Source organism: Curcuma longa, chromosome 6 (genome assembly GCF_044706935.1).
Source record: "Curcuma longa cultivar G26 ecotype Majalengka, Jawa Barat chromosome 6, ITB_CL_G26_1.1, whole genome shotgun sequence".
In the NCBI taxonomy this organism is placed as follows: Eukaryota; Viridiplantae; Streptophyta; class Magnoliopsida; order Zingiberales; family Zingiberaceae; genus Curcuma; species Curcuma longa.
Window position 1 is genome coordinate 9,441,944 of NC_133866.1, and position 19,701 is coordinate 9,461,644.

Below are 19,701 nucleotides of genomic sequence, written 5' to 3' on the forward strand. Positions count from 1 at the left end.
TGTTGATCTTGTTTTTTCACACAGTAAAAGGTATTGCAAACCTCATATATGCATGAGAGATTTCCTTTTCTAGAGTACAAAAATTCCAAATAATCCATCAGTTTTTTTAACAAATTCATAATGATTGATCAAACCAATTACTTCACTATCAATATAATTCCGAATCTAAAGGAATAAGTGAGCATTCTCTCTAAGCCATGCTTGCTTTGACTCATCTTTAGGAGGATCATCAGTTAAATGACCATCTTTATCAATACTCCATAGAAATGAACATTCTTACTGCAATTCAAATAGTTTGAATTATTCAACTTATGATTTTAGACATCACAGACACCACATCTATCATAATAGAAGGCTTATACTTAGCCATAAGACTTTATCCCAAAGGAAGTCAAATAAGAAAATAACCCGAAGGAAGACCAAGATGTAGTGGTTGATGGGCAGCGAGATGAGCATGGGACTGTGAGCTCGTCGGTTTGATGCGCAGACGTTTGAGGCAAATGCGAAGGGGTTCGTGAGACGTGTTGACGAACAAAGGAAGAAGATACGGTAGTGGTCGGCTTTGTCACACGCTAACAGGTAGAAAACAAGAGGGTAGCAGCAACGAGGATGGAACTTTAATTAGAATCTCTAATACTTTGATACTATGCTATTTGAGGTAGAAAAAGAATATATCACTTTATTGAAAGATGAGACATATTTCTATACAAGACAAGAAATTCATCTTAGGAAATTAAACTTATATTAGGAAACTATCTACAATTAGGAAGTTAATAAAGCTAACATAATTAACAAATATATATATATATATATATACCGCTAAGATGGTATTATATATACAGCTAATAACTTTATAAGTCACATTACAACATGCTATTGGCCTAAAATCATCCCCACTGAGCATGAGATGCTTTCGAGATCATGATTGATTTACTTCAACAGTAAGTCTGCTGTTAAACCATAACCGCATCCGTGAAGTGAAGACCAACTAGCTCCCAAGCCTGTTTGAAGAAGTAAGAAGTGAACCCATTTAGCCCCAGGGATTTATCATCATCAATGTTGAACAAAGCCAGCTTGATCCCCTTCGTAAATGGCTTGGCCAGCAACTTGGCCTGCTCCCCTATTATCTTAGGTCCTGAGGTTACCACCTGTTGTTCAAATGGTTCATAGATTACTTGTGAACCTAGCAACTTCTCATAGTAGATCGCAAATTCAGCTGCCCCCTCTTGTTGGAATTGAGTTCGTGTGCCATCCTCTTTGCAAATAGAAACAACATGGTTTCACTTCACATTTGTTTGATTAAGCCATGGAAGAACTTTGTGCATTTGTCACTATTCATTAGGTAGCAGTATTTAGCTTGCTGCTGGTAGAACAACCTTTCTGCTTCCTTCAGCATAAGTGTCTTCCTCCTCAACTTTGCTATCTCCACCCTTAATAGAATGTTATCTGGATATGTTCATCACCTTTGCTGAACTGCTTGCAGCTACTGGACTGAGTGATTTGCATGGGCCAATATGTGGTCAAAGTGCTCCTTGTTGAGTTGTTTCAAAGGCCGTTTCAGTCCTTTCACCCTCAAACAGCATGAATGCTGCCGAGAGCCATTTTTAGACTGCTACCATTTCGCTTGTATCAGTTATAGAAATTGCAGGTGTTTCACCCACATGTTGAAGAACGTGAACTCCAATCTTCTTTGCTCTTTGGGTTGAAACAGAGTCACCACACATGGAGAATGGTCCAAGAGACAACCAGACAGTAAGAAATTTGCCTTTCCGTTCACCTCCGCCTGCATCCATAAGGAGTTAACCAGAACCGTCCAACTTGCACCAAACAGAGTTGTTTGTCCACATGTAGAAGCAGCCAACAGAAGCCATGTTAGTCAGACCCAAAAGGCATTCAGTGATGTCTTGAGTCTCATAAGCTGTCACCTCTACGCCATTATATTTTCCTCGGGAGATGTGACACTATTAAAGTCTCATAGAATCATCCATGGAGAATCCAACACCCCACTCCATTCTTGGAGGTTACTCCATAAGGATTTCCTGCTCACAATTGAATATAGGCCATATACAAAGCTTACATGAAAGCTAAACGATGTTACCTTGCAGTGAACCTTGCAGTTAATGGCCTGATCAATTTGACCCAACAACTCAAAGAAGACTGTGGCTCGATCCCATAAAATCAAAAGCGTGTCTCCCCTTATCTCCTGATTGTTATTGAACTCATTCCATTTTTGAAATTTAGTCTCCATAAGTTGTTGAACTTTGTCTTGGTTTAATTTTGTCTCTAAAACACATAACATCTAGTTTATGTACTTGAATGAGGCTATGCATTATGTTTTAAGGGGCCGGTTAAGGCTCCGTATGTTCCAATAAGAGAGCTTCATAAAGTGATGGAGCATCTAGACTTAATCAAATTCCTACAATCAAGCTAAATCATATCCTACAATCAAGGTCAATCATATCCCTATATTTTTATTTTTATTTATATAATCTGCAATATAAATCTCAAATAATCTAAATTCCCCGTTAAGAAGAACTTGAATCTCTCATGAAAGTGAGTAAGATGTTCTATCATGTTTTACGATGCCTCGCATAGATGTAGAGCGGACAATCAAAGGTGCGTTTGTGTGAGATGACTCTAATGGTTCTTATTCCATTTATTCAATAAGTTAGGTCCTATGAATTACAATTCTTCTTCTGTAATCCTTGCATCTCCTATGCGTCTTCTGTATTGGAATACCTATCCATTAAACTAGTTATCTTCTAGTGCTTTGATAGGGAGCTAGCATTGTTTGTTGATGTTGCAATCGTATAAGTAAGCTACATTGAGGGAGAGATGGAGTCAGAGTGATAGGACTACAATCTTTGAATAAATCAATTGATAAAGAAGGCGCATAAATGTCCTCTTTGTAAGATATTAGATCTTCTATGTTGATTAGGCTAGTGTTTGATATAGGAGGTAGGTTAAGCATTTTTTACAAACAAATCAGTGTGGATGCATATAAAGGCAAGTTTCCTACATTTTATTCCTTTTGTCTATAATGTGGATCTACATGAAATTTATAAAGGCTATTAGTGTGAGTTTTCTCCTCACATTGGTATTGATTTCTCGAATATACTTAGAAAAGCTCTTTGTTGTCCTAGAAAGGTGGAAGGTGATAGGCAAGAAAATTAATAGTAATGAAATCATAATTTAAAATTTCGAGCCGTATCGGAGTTTCAATCTATGACTAGAACGATACAGTTTTGATACTGTATCGTACCGTGTCGATATATTTTCAATATTTTTTAAATATAAAATTTATTAATAAAAAAATTTAACTTAAATATTTAAAAAAAAAAAATGAGATCTCTAATATGATAAATAAATAAATAAATTTTATTATATATTTTTAAAAATTAAAATAGATAATATATATTAAAGTTAATGGGATAGTTATATTAGGTTTTAATTAAGCCTATTTAGACAATCTGTACTATACTTGGGAGTTTATTAAAATTATTACCCTGTGTTAATTATGTTTTAATTAAAAAATAACACCCTTGTCGTGTGCGCACGCGCACTCTATGGCAGCTGCGAGGGTCGCACGACCTTTCCTCCGCTGCCACTGGAGTCTCGTGATTGCTCTGTTGCGCTCGCGGGGGTTGCACAACCCTTTTGCTGCGTCCGTAGGCGTGTCGATCTCTGTGCCTTACCGGTCGATGGGCGGAACGTAATGTTTTGCTCGTGTTGCTCGGTGCTGTACGAGATTTTAAACTATGAATGAAACTAAATCTATTGTATGGCAAGCTTTAACTAGATAGTCTCAATTGGTTTTTTACTTGCGTAATGATTTTCGGAATTATTATAAGGAATCAATTGGTAAAATATAGTTCCAAATTCTTGATTTTCTCTATTAGACACCTATGTAAAATTTTAAACTATACTTAATCACCTAGTTTATATGCCATTTGTAGATGCAAATAATTCTTGAGTTTGGTCCTAAATAATTTCCATAGGGTCTGCAAAAAATAGCTAACAATATTAAATAGGTAGCTATCTTTAATTACAAAGTCAATTGTGGTACTTTCCATTTAGAGGTCTTGAAAAATTATTGTCAAGACATGTAGGGAATTCTCCCTTGAACTGTTTAAATCTTATTATTGTGATTTCCATTTTGTATATATGACTCATATTATGCGTGTGTGAGTTTGTTATCTTGTAGTGGTTGGTGTTTTGGGATGAAAGTATACCCTCAACTTTGTTTGTGATAGGATGTATCTAACTGCTTTGTGATTTGGTTCAATATTGTAAAATAATATAGAAAATCTCTCTTATTTTATTACAATGAAGAAGGCCTATTTATACACTATTATAGGGACCTATTCTAGGAGACCTATTTTATATAAAAATATATATTTTTATATAGGAATATCCCTAAACATTCTAATACTTTTTCTCAAGCTGGAGAATATAAATCATATGCACCTAGCTTATTACATATGTAGTCAATTCGAGGACCTCTCAGTGACTTAGTGAATATATCTGCTAATTGATCATGTGAATTAACAAAACTAGTAGATATTTCACTAGATATGACTTTCTCTCTGACAAAGTGATAGTCGACTTCAATATGCTTTGTCCTCTCATGAAAAATTGGATTCGAGGCGATATGCATGACGGTTTGGTTGTCACATATAAGTGACATTTATGTAACCTCTCCAAATCTTAGCTCTTGAAGCAACTGTTTGAGCCATATAAGCTTTTGACTGGTTATGACCATAGTTCGATATTCTGCCTCTGCACTGGATCTTGCCACAATATTTTGCTTTTTATTTTTCTAAGAAACAAGGTTATCTCCGACAAATATACAAAACCCATAAGTAGATTTCTTATCAATGGGAGATCCTGCCCAATCTGCATCAAAATACCCTACGACTCGAGTATGCCCTTTGTCTTCGTATAAAAGATCCTTTCCTGGAGCGCTTCTGATATATCAGATAATGCGAGTCACAATATCCCAATGTTCCTTGCATGGAGAGTTGAGAAACTGACTTACTACACTTACTGCAAATGAGATATTCGGACGAGTAACAGTAAGGTAGCTTAGTCTCCCTACTAATCGCCTGTATTGTTCAGGATTTAGAAGAGGCCCCCCCTGATTTGACATTAGTTTAACATTAGGATCCATGGGGGTGTCAACTGTCTTTGAGTTTAACATGCCTATTTCTTTTAGAATATCTATTGCATACTTCCTTTGGAATATGATAATCCCATCTTTGGACTGTGCTACTTATATCCCCAAAAAATATTTGAATTTGCCGAGATCTTTTGTCTGGAAATGTTTAAAAAGATACTGTTTCACTTGTGAAATCCCGAGATGATCACTGCCTGTAATAACAATATCATCAATATAAACTATTAAGTAGATGCAACCAGTAGATGAATGACGATAAAAGACAGAATGGTCAGCCTCACTCCGAGTCATGCCAAATTGTTGAATTATAGTACTAAATCTACCGAACCATGCTCTGGGAGACCGCTTGAGGCCATATAAAGATTTCCGCAAGCGACATACAAGACCAGAAGACTCTCCCTGAGCAACAAAACACGGAGGTTGCTCCATGTAGATTTCTTCGAGCAGGTCACCATGTAAGAAAGCATTTTTGATGTCCAACTGATAAAGAGGCCAATGTCGAATCGCAGCAATGGATAGGAATATGTGCACGTAGGACATCTTGACAACAAGAGAAAAAGTGTCCCCATAATCCAATCCGAAGATCTGAGTAAAGCCTTTAGCAACGAGACGAGCCTTAAGCCGGACAACCTTTCCATCTGGATCAATTTTCACCGTATATACCCATCAACAACCGACAACTGACTTCCCTAGTGGTAGAGGAATGAGATCCCAAGTCCCACTGCTCTGTAAGACACACATTTCATCGAGCATAGCCTGTTTCCATCCTGGATGGGTAAAGACATCATCTGCAGTCTTCAAAAGAGAAACAAACGATAAGGAGGAAAGACAAGAAAAATAAGGAGAAATACGATGATAACTCAAAGAAACATAATGAGGAGAAGGATTACGAGTGGAACACATACCTTTCCGAAGTGCAATAAGAATATTAGACTCAGGAGATGGGACCTGAGGATGAGGCGAAAGATTTGGCTCCAAATATGTGGCCATGGCAGTGTCAGTGGTGGGCAACGGCAAAGCGGGACGAGGACGACGCTGATAAACCTGCAACGGAGGAGATGTCTCCGGAGGTGACAGAGACTCCTCCGGAGGATAAAAGATAGCCATTGGTGCAGGCATAGAAGGAGAAAACTCGGACGGAGATCCATTAGGCTCAAAAAATGGAACGAATCAAAGAACGTGACATCAGCAGAGATGAAGTAACGACGGAGAGTAGGGGAATAACACTTGTACCCTTTCTGAGACCGTGGGTACCCAAGGAAGACACATTTATTAGACAGGAGAGAGAGTTTGTCAATGTCAGGATCGAGAGCATGAGCAAAACATATAGAAGCAAAGATCTTAGGTGGTAAAGGATGAAGAGACTGATGAGGATAAAGAACATGATGAGGAATTTGACCTTGTAGAGTGGAGGAAGGCATGCGATTGATGAGATAACACGCAGTAAGTACAACGTCACCTCAAAACTGAAGAGGAACATGAGAATGGAGAAGAAGAGTTGGGGTGGTCTCAAGAAGATGTCGATTTTTGCGTTCGACAACTCTATTCTGTTGAGGGGTATGAGGACAAGACATCCGATGCAACACACCATGAGACGCCAAGAAAGTTTGAAACGGAGTAGATAGATACTCACGTGCATTATCACTCTGCAAGGTTCGAAGAGAAATACTAAATTGAGTTTTAATTTCATAGAAAAAAGATTGAAAAAGAGAAAACAACTCCAAACGATCCTTCATCAAATATAACCAAGTACAACGGGAAAAATTGTCTATAAAGGTAACAAGATATCGTGACCCTAATATAGAAGAAACATGACTCGGACCCCAAACATCGGAATGAATCAAAGCAAAAGGCGACGTAGCCCGACTCACAGTGCGAGGAGAAAAAGAACTACGAACATGCTTTCCTAATTGACATGATTCACAAGATAAAGACTCTAAGTGAGAAAGACCAGGATGTAATTGTTTCAACTTATCAAGACCAGGATGTCCCAATTGAGCATGAATAAGAAGGGGAGATGCTGCTGCCGAACCAACAAGACAGGACTGCTGAAGTTGATATAGGCCATGAGACTCATTTCTGAAGCCAATCATCCTCCTCGTACTCCAGTCTTATAAGCAAACAGAAGGTTTAGTAAACGAGATGACACAATCAAAAGACCGAGTAAGCTGATTAATTGATAATAAATTAAAAGGAGCACCGGAAACATAAAGAATATTGTGAATAGAAAGGGACGGAGAAGGATGAACAACACCAATACCCTGGGACTGAATTTGAGAACCATTTACCATGGTGACAAAGGGTAAATAACCAGATGTAGAGAAAGAAAAAAAAAGAGATCTATTATCAATGATATGATCGGTGGCCTCGGAATCAAGAACCCAAGTATTCGAAGAGTGAGATATACTAGCAAAGGAATTACTAGTGAGTGCAATGACAACAGGGGAATCAGAGGTCTTTCGATCCTCATACCATTTCAGAAAGTCATCATAGGAAGGCGGTGGGATTGGATCTGGTGGCAACTATGAAGTGGAAGCTGAAGGAGCGACAGAACTCTGGACAATCTGCGCAGCACGGGGAGGTCGACCATGTAGACTCCAATATTTATCAATTGTGTGTCCAGATCGATGGCAATGATCACAACAAGGGCGCCCTTTGCCACCCTTACGAGGTGGAGGTATGTTGTTGTTTCAAGAGATCAAAGCTGATGAGACCAAACCTGCATGGGCCATAATTTTCACAAATCTTCTGCTCACAGATCTGGGCTAAGTATCCGCAACAAAGAGACTATTCAAGACGTACTTGATCTCGGAGGAGGATGCGATCGATAGTTGGGCAAGGTGAGGGTGGCGGCGCTCGCGGGCTTCGGAGAGGCGCAGGAGAAGATCTGCTCTACTACGGTCGCTGGTGGCGTTGGAAACGAAGCTCGTAGGCTTCGGAGAGGCGCAGGAGAAGATCTTCTCTACTACGGTTGCTGGTGGCGCTGGAAACGAAGGTCGCTGGTGTTCCCAGGAACGCTGGCGGCGCTGGAAATGAAGGCCGCTGGATGGCGCCAAACAAAACGGGTTTCTTTTTCTCCCACACCTCCCACACGACTGAAACAGGGGACGTTCCCTTGCTTTTCACATGGCCGGAAATAAGGGTTCCAATCGTTGCCCTCTCTCCCTCTCCACGCGATCAATGAAATCGAGCGGTGTAGCTGGAGGAAACGGGCGAAGCAGTCATCGCGCCATCCACGGGAAGAAGAAGCTCTGGCAGAGTAGAGAGCGCATGACCAGAGAGGAACCACCGCCCGGCAACGTTCGCGTTGAGGAGGAAACCTCAGGGCGGCGGCGTTGCCAAGCGATCGGCGTTGGGTGATGGAGGAGGAAAACTCGTGGCCGACGCTTGGAGAAAGAGTCGCAGCCGACGCTTGACAGAGGCATCAAACCAGCGATGGCGCGGCGGTCAGACTAGCGATTGGCGCGGTGCCCTGTTCTTCTTTCCCTCGCGACGCGCCGCCGGAGAAGCAAGAGGCAGAGAAAACCCTAGCGCATCCTGTTCATCAGTCTGCCAGAGAGGAGAAGCCTTGGCGGCGTCGGGATTGTGGGTGCGAGCAGAGAGGAGGCGAGACGCGCGCTCACGGTGTGTGGCGGTGGCGAACAGAGAAAATGAATTAGGGTTAGGCGGATAAACCTACACCCTCGCGCTCTGATACCATGTAAAATAATATAGAAAATCTCTCTTATTTTATTACAAGGAACAAAACCCTATTTATACACCATTATAGGGACCTATTCTAGGAGATCTATTTTATATAAAAATATATATTTTTATATAGGAATATCCCTAAATATTCATATTATAACAAATATCAATTCATTTAGTAATAAGTAATATCGCCAATGCCTTAAGGCTTGGAGAATAGTGATTTTTAAAAATTATATGATGCTGTCAAGTCTTATTGAGCTTCTTACTAACGAAGACAATCAATTGCCTTTCTTGGCTTAGGATACCTCTAGATGCATCCCAAGCTAGCTCGAATTGTTTGGCTGGTTAGATTAAGTGAGGACAAGTGCCTTAGTCATCATTTCTTTGATTTCCTAAAAAGTTAGAGAGACAAACTTAGACCAATGAAAATCTCCTCTTTCTTAAGATAATTTGTGATGGAAGCCCTTGTGGAACTAAAATTCTTAGTGAAACCTTTATAGAAGTTGCAACTTTGTGGAAACTTTGAGCCTTTTAAAGGGTATGGGGTTTAAATCAATTCTTGATTGCTCTAATTCTGTATATGTTTGTTGAAATGCTCTACGTGGGAGTAATAAACTAAAGAAGAGCAACTGTGATTATAAGAAGGAACACTTTTTTAGATTGATAAATAACTCTTTTCGTTGAAGGTTTCAAGGATTAGATGGATGTAGGTAGGTGTCATGTTCCTTGCTATACATTAGAATGTCATGAAAATTTTCTATACATAGTGGCAAAAGATGATTACACTCACCCCAAGCGGCCTAGTATCGCCGACCCCACGGCTAGATACAGACAGGTAAATTAGGTACCGAGCAAGCCCACAGGTGGGAGAGTATTTCGTAGTTGTCACGATTATACCCTTGCTATATGGTGGCAATTCTACCACCTGCAACCGGCTCGGCTACGCCTTGAGGGCATAAATTTTCCTATACATGATACTTTATGATTGTGCTTGGGGCATTTAAAAGCTTAAAGCACTTGTATTGTCCTTTTCCCAAATTCTATATGGTATGAAGCCCCCCTTTTACTATTAAGATTTTTGAAAAGAGATATTCCCCTTAGAAGGCGGCTCTGACCTCCTCATCTTCTCCTCTCTTCCCTCTATTGTGACAAAAACCTTGCATGCGTTTGCGCTCCATGGACACAACAAGGACTATAATAGATTAGAGATTGATTCAACTGACTCATTTTTTATGTGATCATAAACTGTTACAATCCATTACCGTGCTTTTTAAGCACAAGCATTGTAAGCGGCCTTTGCAAATATTTCTCTGAAGCAATGAATAAGTATATCTAGTTAAAATAAATTGGTTCAGGAAATTGAATCTATCAAGAGGCAAAATATAATATATTTTGTTTGTATTTTTAATATTTCTTGTAGACTTGCTCTAATTTTCATGAGTCTTTATCACATCGATTTATTTTAAACACTGCCCACTTGTCCTACTCATTTAAGTAATAGTACAATTTTTATCATTTTCGTACTATCTTCTCCTTTCTCTCATTATGAGATTTTAGATGAGGACAAAAGGGAGGCTGGCTGAGATAAGATGTCATATACTCCAAATAAACTGCATGATGGTAGTTTTATCATGGCTTTCATTATGTGGATAATGGATTTTCTTGATACCTGAATGTGGCTAATGGATATTCTTCTTTGATACCTGAATGCTGAATGCAACTATGCTCCTTAGCATTAATGTAAATATCCATCAATGAACTTCATATTTGATGCATGACAAGCCTTAAAGTCACAATGTAGGCACCCTTTTGTAGGAATTATAAACATTAGGGATGACATTCTGAAAAATCTAAATAGTTTGAACATAAATATTTGAAACAAGTCGTTTTTTATGCTGTCTTGAAAGTTTTAGTTGATTCATGAGAAATAAATCTTTTTCTTGTACGTGTCAGGTTTAATAGTTGGAGGAATTGCTAACATATCAAATAAACAGACAAATATTAGGTATATTCTTGTTCTTGTCTATATTATACTATTTACTGATTGGTTGGATTACTATATCATTTTACTTATTGGTTGTTTTGCTTTTTCTCAGGGGATGGTTCAATTTCCATGAGGAATTTTTCTTTTTGTTCTTGCTGCCCCCTATTATATTATATCCTTTTTCTCTGATGCAAATTTTCACACATAATTGCTTATCTTATGTTTAGCATATATTCATGATATGTTTGACTTGACTGCACTCTACTCAGTCTGGATTTAGCTTAGCACCGGTAATGTTCCAAAGTTGCTATTAACTCAGATGATATCATCATGATAACATAGTTCTATAAAAAAGTTCCATGTCTGATATAGCTGACCTATTGTATCCAGAAACCATTCTTCTCAAACTTTGGAGCTATCATCACATTGGCTATTTTTGGAACCTTTATTGCTTCTGTTGTAACAGGAGTTCTAGTGTAAGATTGTTTTCATAACTGACACATTTCTGATGTATGTATTCCCTCATAATCCCCTGTATAACTCATTTCCCTGTAACTGCAGATACCTTGGTGGTGTAGTATATTTCATGTATCAACTGCCGCTGGTTGAATGTCTAATGTTTGGTGCTCTAATATCAGCAACAGATCCTGTCACAGTTTTATCCATATTTCAGGTGTCTTATTTTGATAGGTTTTCATTTTCCTAGAAAAGAGAGATATAGAAATCCTATGCTTATTTCGTTGAGATAGTGAAATGATAGAAAGCTCAATTAATTAGTAATGGGTGTCCAATAATTAAACCAAACATGCTTTCACATATACTTTAGTTTATAGTGCTAAGAATCAATTGGTCTCTTTTCAGAGCTGATCCTACATTTCAGGTGTCTTATAATTTTATACTGCTAATTTTGATAGGTTTTCATTTTTCTAGAAAGAAGAGGTATAAAACCTTATGTTTATTTTGTTGAGATAGTGAAATGATAGAACGCTCAATTAATTAATAATTGGTGCCAAATAATTAAACCAAACATGCTTCATATATACTTTATTTTATAGTGCTCAAAATCAATTGGTCTCTATTCAGATGTGATCCTATATTAGCAACAGATCCTGTCACAGTGCTATACATATTTCAGGTGTCTTATAATTTTATACTGCTCATTTTGATTGATTTTCATTTTCCTAGAAAGAAGAGGTATAAAAATCCTATGTTCATTTTGTTGAGATAGTGACATAATAGAAAGCTCAATTAATTATTTATTGGTGTCAAGTAATTAAACCAAACATGCTTCATATATACTTTAGTTTATAGTGCTCAAAATCAATTGATTTCTATTCAAATCTGATCCTACATTTGCCCGCAAATCTATCATACATATAATTTGGTAGAAATCTGTAAAATGCCCCCATTTCACATGGCATTCATTTGAAATTTACTTAAATTTGTCTGGTAATAGCAAAAATGGATGAATCCAACAGCTGAGATCTTTGATTAAAATCTCATACCATACTAGGGAACATAGTTGAAATGTATCATTCTGGTAAATTACTAAAACTGAATATTAATTGGCATTAGTATTCTCTCATGTGCCTCCTATGTTGATTATGTCGACACTTACCATGCCTTGGCATGATATAAAATGTATAATGGTGTTTTATTTTTTGTAGCTTGTTTCTCAAATATGATTATCTAATTTCTGTAAGTAGTATTTATATAAGTGACTAAGACAAATGGAATAAGATTTTAGGAGTAAAAGTTATATTAATTCATCTCGACACATGTTAGACACACATTAAAATAAAAAATAATTAAAATTAATTTTATTTCAATTACAAATTGAGATAATCTAATTAAACAAAGAGTAGAAAATCAAGTGAAAGACCATAAAAGAATAAAATTCATCTAAACTTATCTTGACATACTTCAATGCATGTTAACATGCATCAACTATTATCACAACACACATGGTGATGAGATGACACCATTCCAACTAGGGACCAAAACTACAACATGCAATGCCTCTATTCAGTTGTTTTCTCTAGTTTTTCTTTTTCTTCTTCAACTCCTTCCCTCCACTAATTTGCTTCACGGTATCAAAATTGTATTGTTCCAATCAAACCCTTGGTTGGTTTCCTATTCTGTTGATTGCTCGAGCCCCAGCATATATATGTTGCTGACAAAAATGGATTTGAGGCTTCAGAAACAACCCAAGAGGAGGGAGCCAGCCAGCAATTGCTATTGATTTTGAAAAACTGTTCAAGATTCATGATCAGTTTATATATCATGGTTGTTTATGATTATGCAATAATTATTTCTAATGAGTTGCAGAATACCTGAAAATTTTGTAGTTCAGTCTACAACATAACCAAGTTAGAACTACAAAGGTCCATGGGTAATTCTTGGAATGGGATGTTTATGAGTATCCTTAGATCTTTTTAATGGAGTAAGAATTTTATTTTCGATAGGCCTGTAAGATGCCTGTGAATTTAACAATTTCTTTTATGCCTTCTTCATTAACTTTTCTTGGCTTGTCAAATAATTAAATATATTTATTCAGTTGTCACTTAGGAGACTGACCATATTTTTTGGAGGTTATTGCTGTAATTTTTTTCTACTGGAGATAATGATGCTTACTTTTTCGGGGTCGTTCTATCTCTTTTTTGAGATACTTTCAATTAGCTTTCTAAATACTAAAGAATGTTTTTCTAAAAATTGAACACTTATAAGGTTTAAAATCTTCCAAAAACAATGAGAAGCACTGAGTGTTAGCCTTCATAGACAAATTTTTTTATGGACATGGATATTACATATATGATATATCTATTACTAGACTAGCATAGTCTTGAAATTCAAGCTCAATGCTTGGATTATCCATGTAACTAGCTCAAATATTCAGGATTGTATGGTTAGTTGTTGGTGTATTGAAATCCTTAGGGCTGTAATCAAGTAAGTTGAGCTGAGGTTTGTTGCACTCAAGCTTGTTTACTGGAAAAATAGACAAGGTAGAACCATACTTATATCAATCGAATTAAAGTTTTTTGTACCAATCTTTTGTGTTCAACTTTGTTTTTATAAATGTAGTAATTGAACTTATATTTTCTTATAGTTTAAAATCTTGTATTATGCCGAGCAACATAGTTGAAACATATCATTCCAATGGTTTGAACTATTATACTATGTCAGGCGGCATGGTCGAAACATATCATTTCATTAAATTACCAAAACTCGATACTACTCGACACAAATAGCGTCTCTTGTGTCAATCATATTGATGAGTATTCTGTCATGTTGACACTCGACACCTCTTACCATGGTACAACATAGGTGACTTAGATCTAGGAAGAGCTTGGTGGATTCGAGGGCAGTTAGCCTAGATCGAGTGAATAAAGAGTTAAAGGGTAACTAACTTAAATCAAAGAGATGCTTGGAGTACCTAAAGGCAAGTGCTTGGAATTAAGGAAGGGCTTGGTCCACTCAAGGGCAAGTGATGTGGATTTAGAATGTGCTCGGTTAACTTGAAGGTTACCCATATCAAGGTAATTGGTCAACCAAGCCCTAATCAAGGCAGGTCGATTGAGGAGATGCTTGACTGAGGAACTAAAAATTCGAAGATTTCAAATCTTATATTATGGTTACGATGTTACAATCTTGAATTTGTTTTTGAGCATATAAATTACATTGATGTGTAATTGCCTAGGTAGTGGGTACGCTACATAGAATTTGGTTCTTAAAGTGTTGCGACTTTGAGAGGTACCCAAGGTGTGGTTGTTGACTAGCCCAAGCTTGAACCTTACAATTCACTTTTGACGAGCTCTAAGTGAACTAAGAGGAGATGCCTAGATGTGCTTGTTGACGGATAAGAGTTTCATTCGACTGAAGCAAGTCATATGACTAGAACATAATAAGCTCTTGTAGGGCTTTGTGTCCCTTATGAATTTTATTATAACATCTAATATTCGTATGCTCATCTATAATAATTTCCTAAAGGAATCCAAGAGCTAACTAAGGTTGACCACTTCAACATTTGACGCTCTTGGTAATTTATCTTTTTCCTAGGTTTCATTTTCATTTTTAGGAAAAGGCTCACTTGAGTTGTTTTTTGAGTGAAATCCGATTTAGGGTCAAGCTATGATAGCTTGCAAAATCTCATTGGTTGAGTAAGGTGTCACCCTTGGAGCTTTTATCCTTAGACTTGTAGAGGCTTACCCCATTGTCTCCTTTAAAGGGGAAGTATATTGGATTTGTGGGGTGATACACCAGAGTGCCATAGGCTGTAGAACAGGAGTGAGGTCTTTGAACAACACTATACACTTGTGTTAGCGTGTGCTTGTTTGAGATTTATTTCTGTTACTCACCTTAGTATTAGTGAATTCTGAATTTTGGGTAAGGTTTTGACTAGATTTTGGGATCGTCTACTATTTTCCTCTACTCGGTTCATAAATGTTCCTACACATATATTATATTCTTTATATATTTAAGTAAATACGCTAAGGACTGTATATGAGCCTTCTACAAGCTTGTAAATAAAATTGCTCATGAACTTCATGAGTTTTGTTTATGAATGTTAACAAGTTGAGCTTATAAATTTTCAAGTTTGTTTTCTTATTTTGTTGATCTTAAAAATTATTTTCAAGTATATATATATATATATATATATATATATATATATATACACCATTGAATGAGCATAAATGAATTTGAATATCAAGCTTTCTTCATGAATATTTGATTCATTGACAATACCAGAAATCCTAGTAAAATGTCATCAATGTGAAGAAAGAAAGACACGTACTGTTCAAAATGAATTATTCCTTTTAGCCATTATCCATAAATCTCTAAAGAAAAAGATACCAATCTTTAAAATGCAGCGTCTTGTGTAAATCTTTTCTATTTGTTTGTTATGTTATTTGACCTTTCTTTTTGCTGCACAGGAGCTTGGTACCGATGTCAACCTATATGCGCTGGTCTTTGGTGAATCTGTCCTTAATGATGCAGTATGCATATATTGCCTTCTCAAAAACTATTTTCTAATACAGGATAGATGTATATGCTAACTAGCGTTTTGTTGGTTGCCTTTTTTGCCTTCTGCTGTGGTAATTCTGAAGATGGCCATCTCATTATACAGGTTTGCATTTAAAGGTTATAACTACTTACACCCTCTTCTGCAGAGTGCAAACACTAACTTTAATTTGATTGCATTAATTCCAGGACTATGAGTAGCAAGTCCTCAGGGCAAAATTTAATTTTGGTCATTCTGAAGTTTCTGGAGACTTTTTTTGGTTCGATGTCTTCGGGTCAGAATTCAAAATTTATCAGTTATTATAGAAATAGTTGTGTATAACTAATTTCATTTTGATTTTTGAATATGTTGTATTGATTTTCTTGCACTAAAGAAGGCATCTTCTGCACATTATTTATCACTCTTTGTTTAGCATCTAATTACCTTGCATTTATTGGCTAATTTTCATGATTGTTCATTGAGATTGTACTTTTTTGAATTAGGCAATCTATATTTTGTTTGCTACAATGATATTTTGTTAGGAAGATATTACAAGTCACTAGTATTTTATCACAAATATGCTAGTTCACTGTTATTTGTGTGAATATTGTTAGGATTGTCCCAGTGTGTTGCGTGTGTTTACACGTTTCACAAACGTATGCAGCGGAAGACAATAATTATGACTAATTATTACAACACTCTCAACACATGCATGCATGATATAACAGGTACAAGGCATAACTGGAAATTAAAAAAAATTTGCAGAATAACAATTTATTCTAGGTATATGTGACGGATGCCGTGGAATGAGATTGACATCAATCGAGCGGTTCTTTTAAAGTTCCGCCTCTATCGGTGATCCATGCCAAGCTCTCGTCTGGACGACTTCTTAAGTCACGAGTCGCGTCACCGTCTTCGGTACTAGCCGACGAGTAGCAACAGTCAATACGAGAGAAAATCCTAATGTTGAAAACACGCAACAACACACGTTGCATTCGTTTTTAGGGCTTTCTAATTATTGCTGGCAATCTTATTCCTGGTGTAGTTACGGTGTAGGGCAAACGGTTGGAACTCTTTCTGGCGAAGATGGAAAAATCTCCAAAAGCGGTCAAGCTTTCGGTGACGAACCCCGATGGCAACTCGGCGTCCCGGTAGCAACTTCGACAGCCTCCTTTGGTGACCGACAACAACTCTTCACAAGAGCTCCGACGGCGGCTGGGAGGTGAGATCTGGTAGTAAAGGAAGGCTACGGGAGTATGTGGTGGTTGGTGATCAGAAGAGAGGAAGGAGACAGGCGGGTATGGTCGGTATTCTCCTCTCACGGTAGTCTGGGTTTTCTAATCGCGAGAAAAGGAATCAAGTGGCCGTCAAATTGCAACTCGAGGCGAGCGTGGAGAGCGGAGGGCAGCGCTAGGGTTTCTTCGTCGTCCCTCCCACGAGGCTAGGATGACCTTAAATCGCGATTCACGTGCTTTTAATGCCGGCGGAATTGGGATCGCGAGGAGGTCACAATTCTTGTTCCCGTGTGAGCGCGACGACCAATCGGAGAATATCGAAAAAAATAGGGGAAAGGCTGAATCGGGTTTAATCGAGGATTCACTGTAGCAAACCAGACCGGACACTGTAGCAAACCGGGTTTAATAGAAGTAAAGTTTGAATGGTTATAATCAATCCTAACCATTTGGATTTAATACCAATCGCTCATTCCTATTTAATATTATATCTCATACAACATTTTATTCGGTTTGGATCTAATCCAAAACCCCATCTCTTAACTCAATGCCCGAAACCCTTATGTTGATTAACTTAAGTTCAGTTCAAAATAAAACCAAGTTGATCCAATTTGGTTCATAACCATATCGTTCAGTTTAATAACCAAAACACTTCCAATCTGAATCAAACCAATTTTGTTCATTTCACCTTCATAAGACGAAACACATCATCGCTTCCGATCTGTCAAGATTTCTTTCATCAGAACCAAACCATTTGATTCATTTCATCTTTATAAGACGAATCTCATCATCTTTGCCCTTTGTCCGGTCCAATCAGATTTTATTTCTCTCGATCTGATAATTCAATCCTCAAATTCGTTTTAAGTCTTTCGGAGAAACTTGTAGTGTGTGTGACCCAATAGGTTCCCAGCTATGTTGGTCAGTCGTAATTAACCATTAATTACAGAACGATCATGAGTGACATCTAGTAGTACATCATAACCCCTAATTGATCGAAAAATTAACTATTGATTTCAGAATCATTTATAAACCTTTCAACAGTTACAATGAAACGTGTCTCGTTCCATTCACTATCTTATACCCGCTTAGCTTAGGACATGATCTATTTGTGTTAGTCTCCACTCGACTGACTACGTCATATCTAACTCAAGTTTGCTTTCTTGTCCTGTGGATTCAAGTTACTTATACATGTGTCTAAGAGTACCATACTTTTGACATGTAATGCTTTGGCTAAAAACTTTCAGTAATAATCCTAACAAGTGATCGCAGGGTATACATCTCTTTTTACAAAGAGCGATGAATCCTCTATGGGGTATCTAAACACCTTCGGACAATTCGACTTATACCCAATCATCCCGGACTCACACCTCCTTGGAGATGTTTGCTTAAGATGTCAAAGTATAAGCTTCCATGACCAAGATAACTTGAGTACCGCAAGTCAAAGGAAACTCGCACTTAAGCTGCACTGAGATCTTCATTGACATATTCATAGAACCATTTGAAGTCTCATGGCAGGTCACTCGAATGAACTAGTTGTTAGGTCCGGCGCGGTACGTTACGCGTATTTACACATTTCGCAAATATGCGCAGTGGAAGAAAATATAATAATTAAATCTAATTATTACAATACTTGCAACACACGCATGCAACATACAACAGGTGTAAGACATAACTGAAAATTAAAGTTTTTTAAAGAATAAAAATTATTCTAGACATACTTGACAGATGACGTTGAGTGGGAATGAGATTGACATCAATCGAGCGACTCTATCAAAACTTAGCCTTTACTGGTGATTTACGTCAAGTTCTCGTCTGGACGATTTCCAAAGCCACGAGTCGCATTACCGTCTTCGGTACTAGCCGACGATCGACAATGATTGATTCGAGAGAAAACCCTAATATCAGAAACACACAACAACATTTGTCGCGACAGATTTTATGGGTTTTCTAATTATCACCGGCAGTCGTATTCTTGATATAGTTTTCAGTGGTCAACCTTTAACTGTCGGTTTGGGGCAATTGGCTGAAACCTTTCCGGCAAAAATGGAATAAGCTCGGATAGCTTCGCAAGCTTCCGACAGCAAAACCCCGATGACAACCTAAAGGTAAACCTCGGCAATAGGGAGATGATGTCTCCTGTGGTTGGAAACGGTTTCCAGTGACGAAGAACGCTCCGGTGGCCAGTGGTAACCGAACGACTCTTCACAAGAGCTCTAATGGCGATTCTTCTCCGATAGCTGCTGTCCACGAGAAACACCAGGCTGCCGACATCCCATGTTGGCTGGTACTCCTTATTCCCCGATGACTAGGATTGGAACTCAGCAGCGACCCACGAGCTCAAGAAAAGCTTGATGGGAGAAGGCGGTCGGCTTTATTAGGGGTTTTCTAATCGGGAGAAAACTAAAAGAAGCGGCGAGCACACGCGGAGAAATCTTGATCCTTAGAAAGGAAAATCGCGATCAAAGGAGGAGAATAACAGCCGTGCTCGGGTTTGTTTTCTAGGGAGAAAGAAAACACAAGTGGCTCGAGATCTCCCTCACGACTTGTGAAAACTCGAGAACAATCTAGCAACCGGCGGCTCTCAATTGAGAGAAGGTGATTGCGCAAAACCAGCAGCTAG

General features: G+C 37.8%; 1 protein-coding gene across 2 annotated transcripts in view; it reads left to right on the forward strand.

Moving 5' to 3' along the window:
• LOC141830813 (sodium/hydrogen exchanger 6-like) overlaps positions 1–19,701 on the forward strand; it is a 58,806-nt gene that overhangs the window by 14,613 nt on the left and 24,492 nt on the right. For both annotated transcript variants that reach the window (XM_074718243.1, XM_074718244.1), the window contains exons 2-9: positions 10,820–10,871; positions 10,963–11,022; positions 11,116–11,140; positions 11,241–11,326; positions 11,412–11,523; positions 15,782–15,844; positions 15,956–15,975; positions 16,059–16,144. In XM_074718243.1, coding sequence (XP_074574344.1) covers positions 10,820–10,871; positions 10,963–11,022; positions 11,116–11,140; positions 11,241–11,326; positions 11,412–11,523; positions 15,782–15,844; positions 15,956–15,975; positions 16,059–16,144 — 504 coding nt within the window. The remainder of the gene's footprint in view (positions 1–10,819; positions 10,872–10,962; positions 11,023–11,115; positions 11,141–11,240; positions 11,327–11,411; positions 11,524–15,781; positions 15,845–15,955; positions 15,976–16,058; positions 16,145–19,701) is intronic.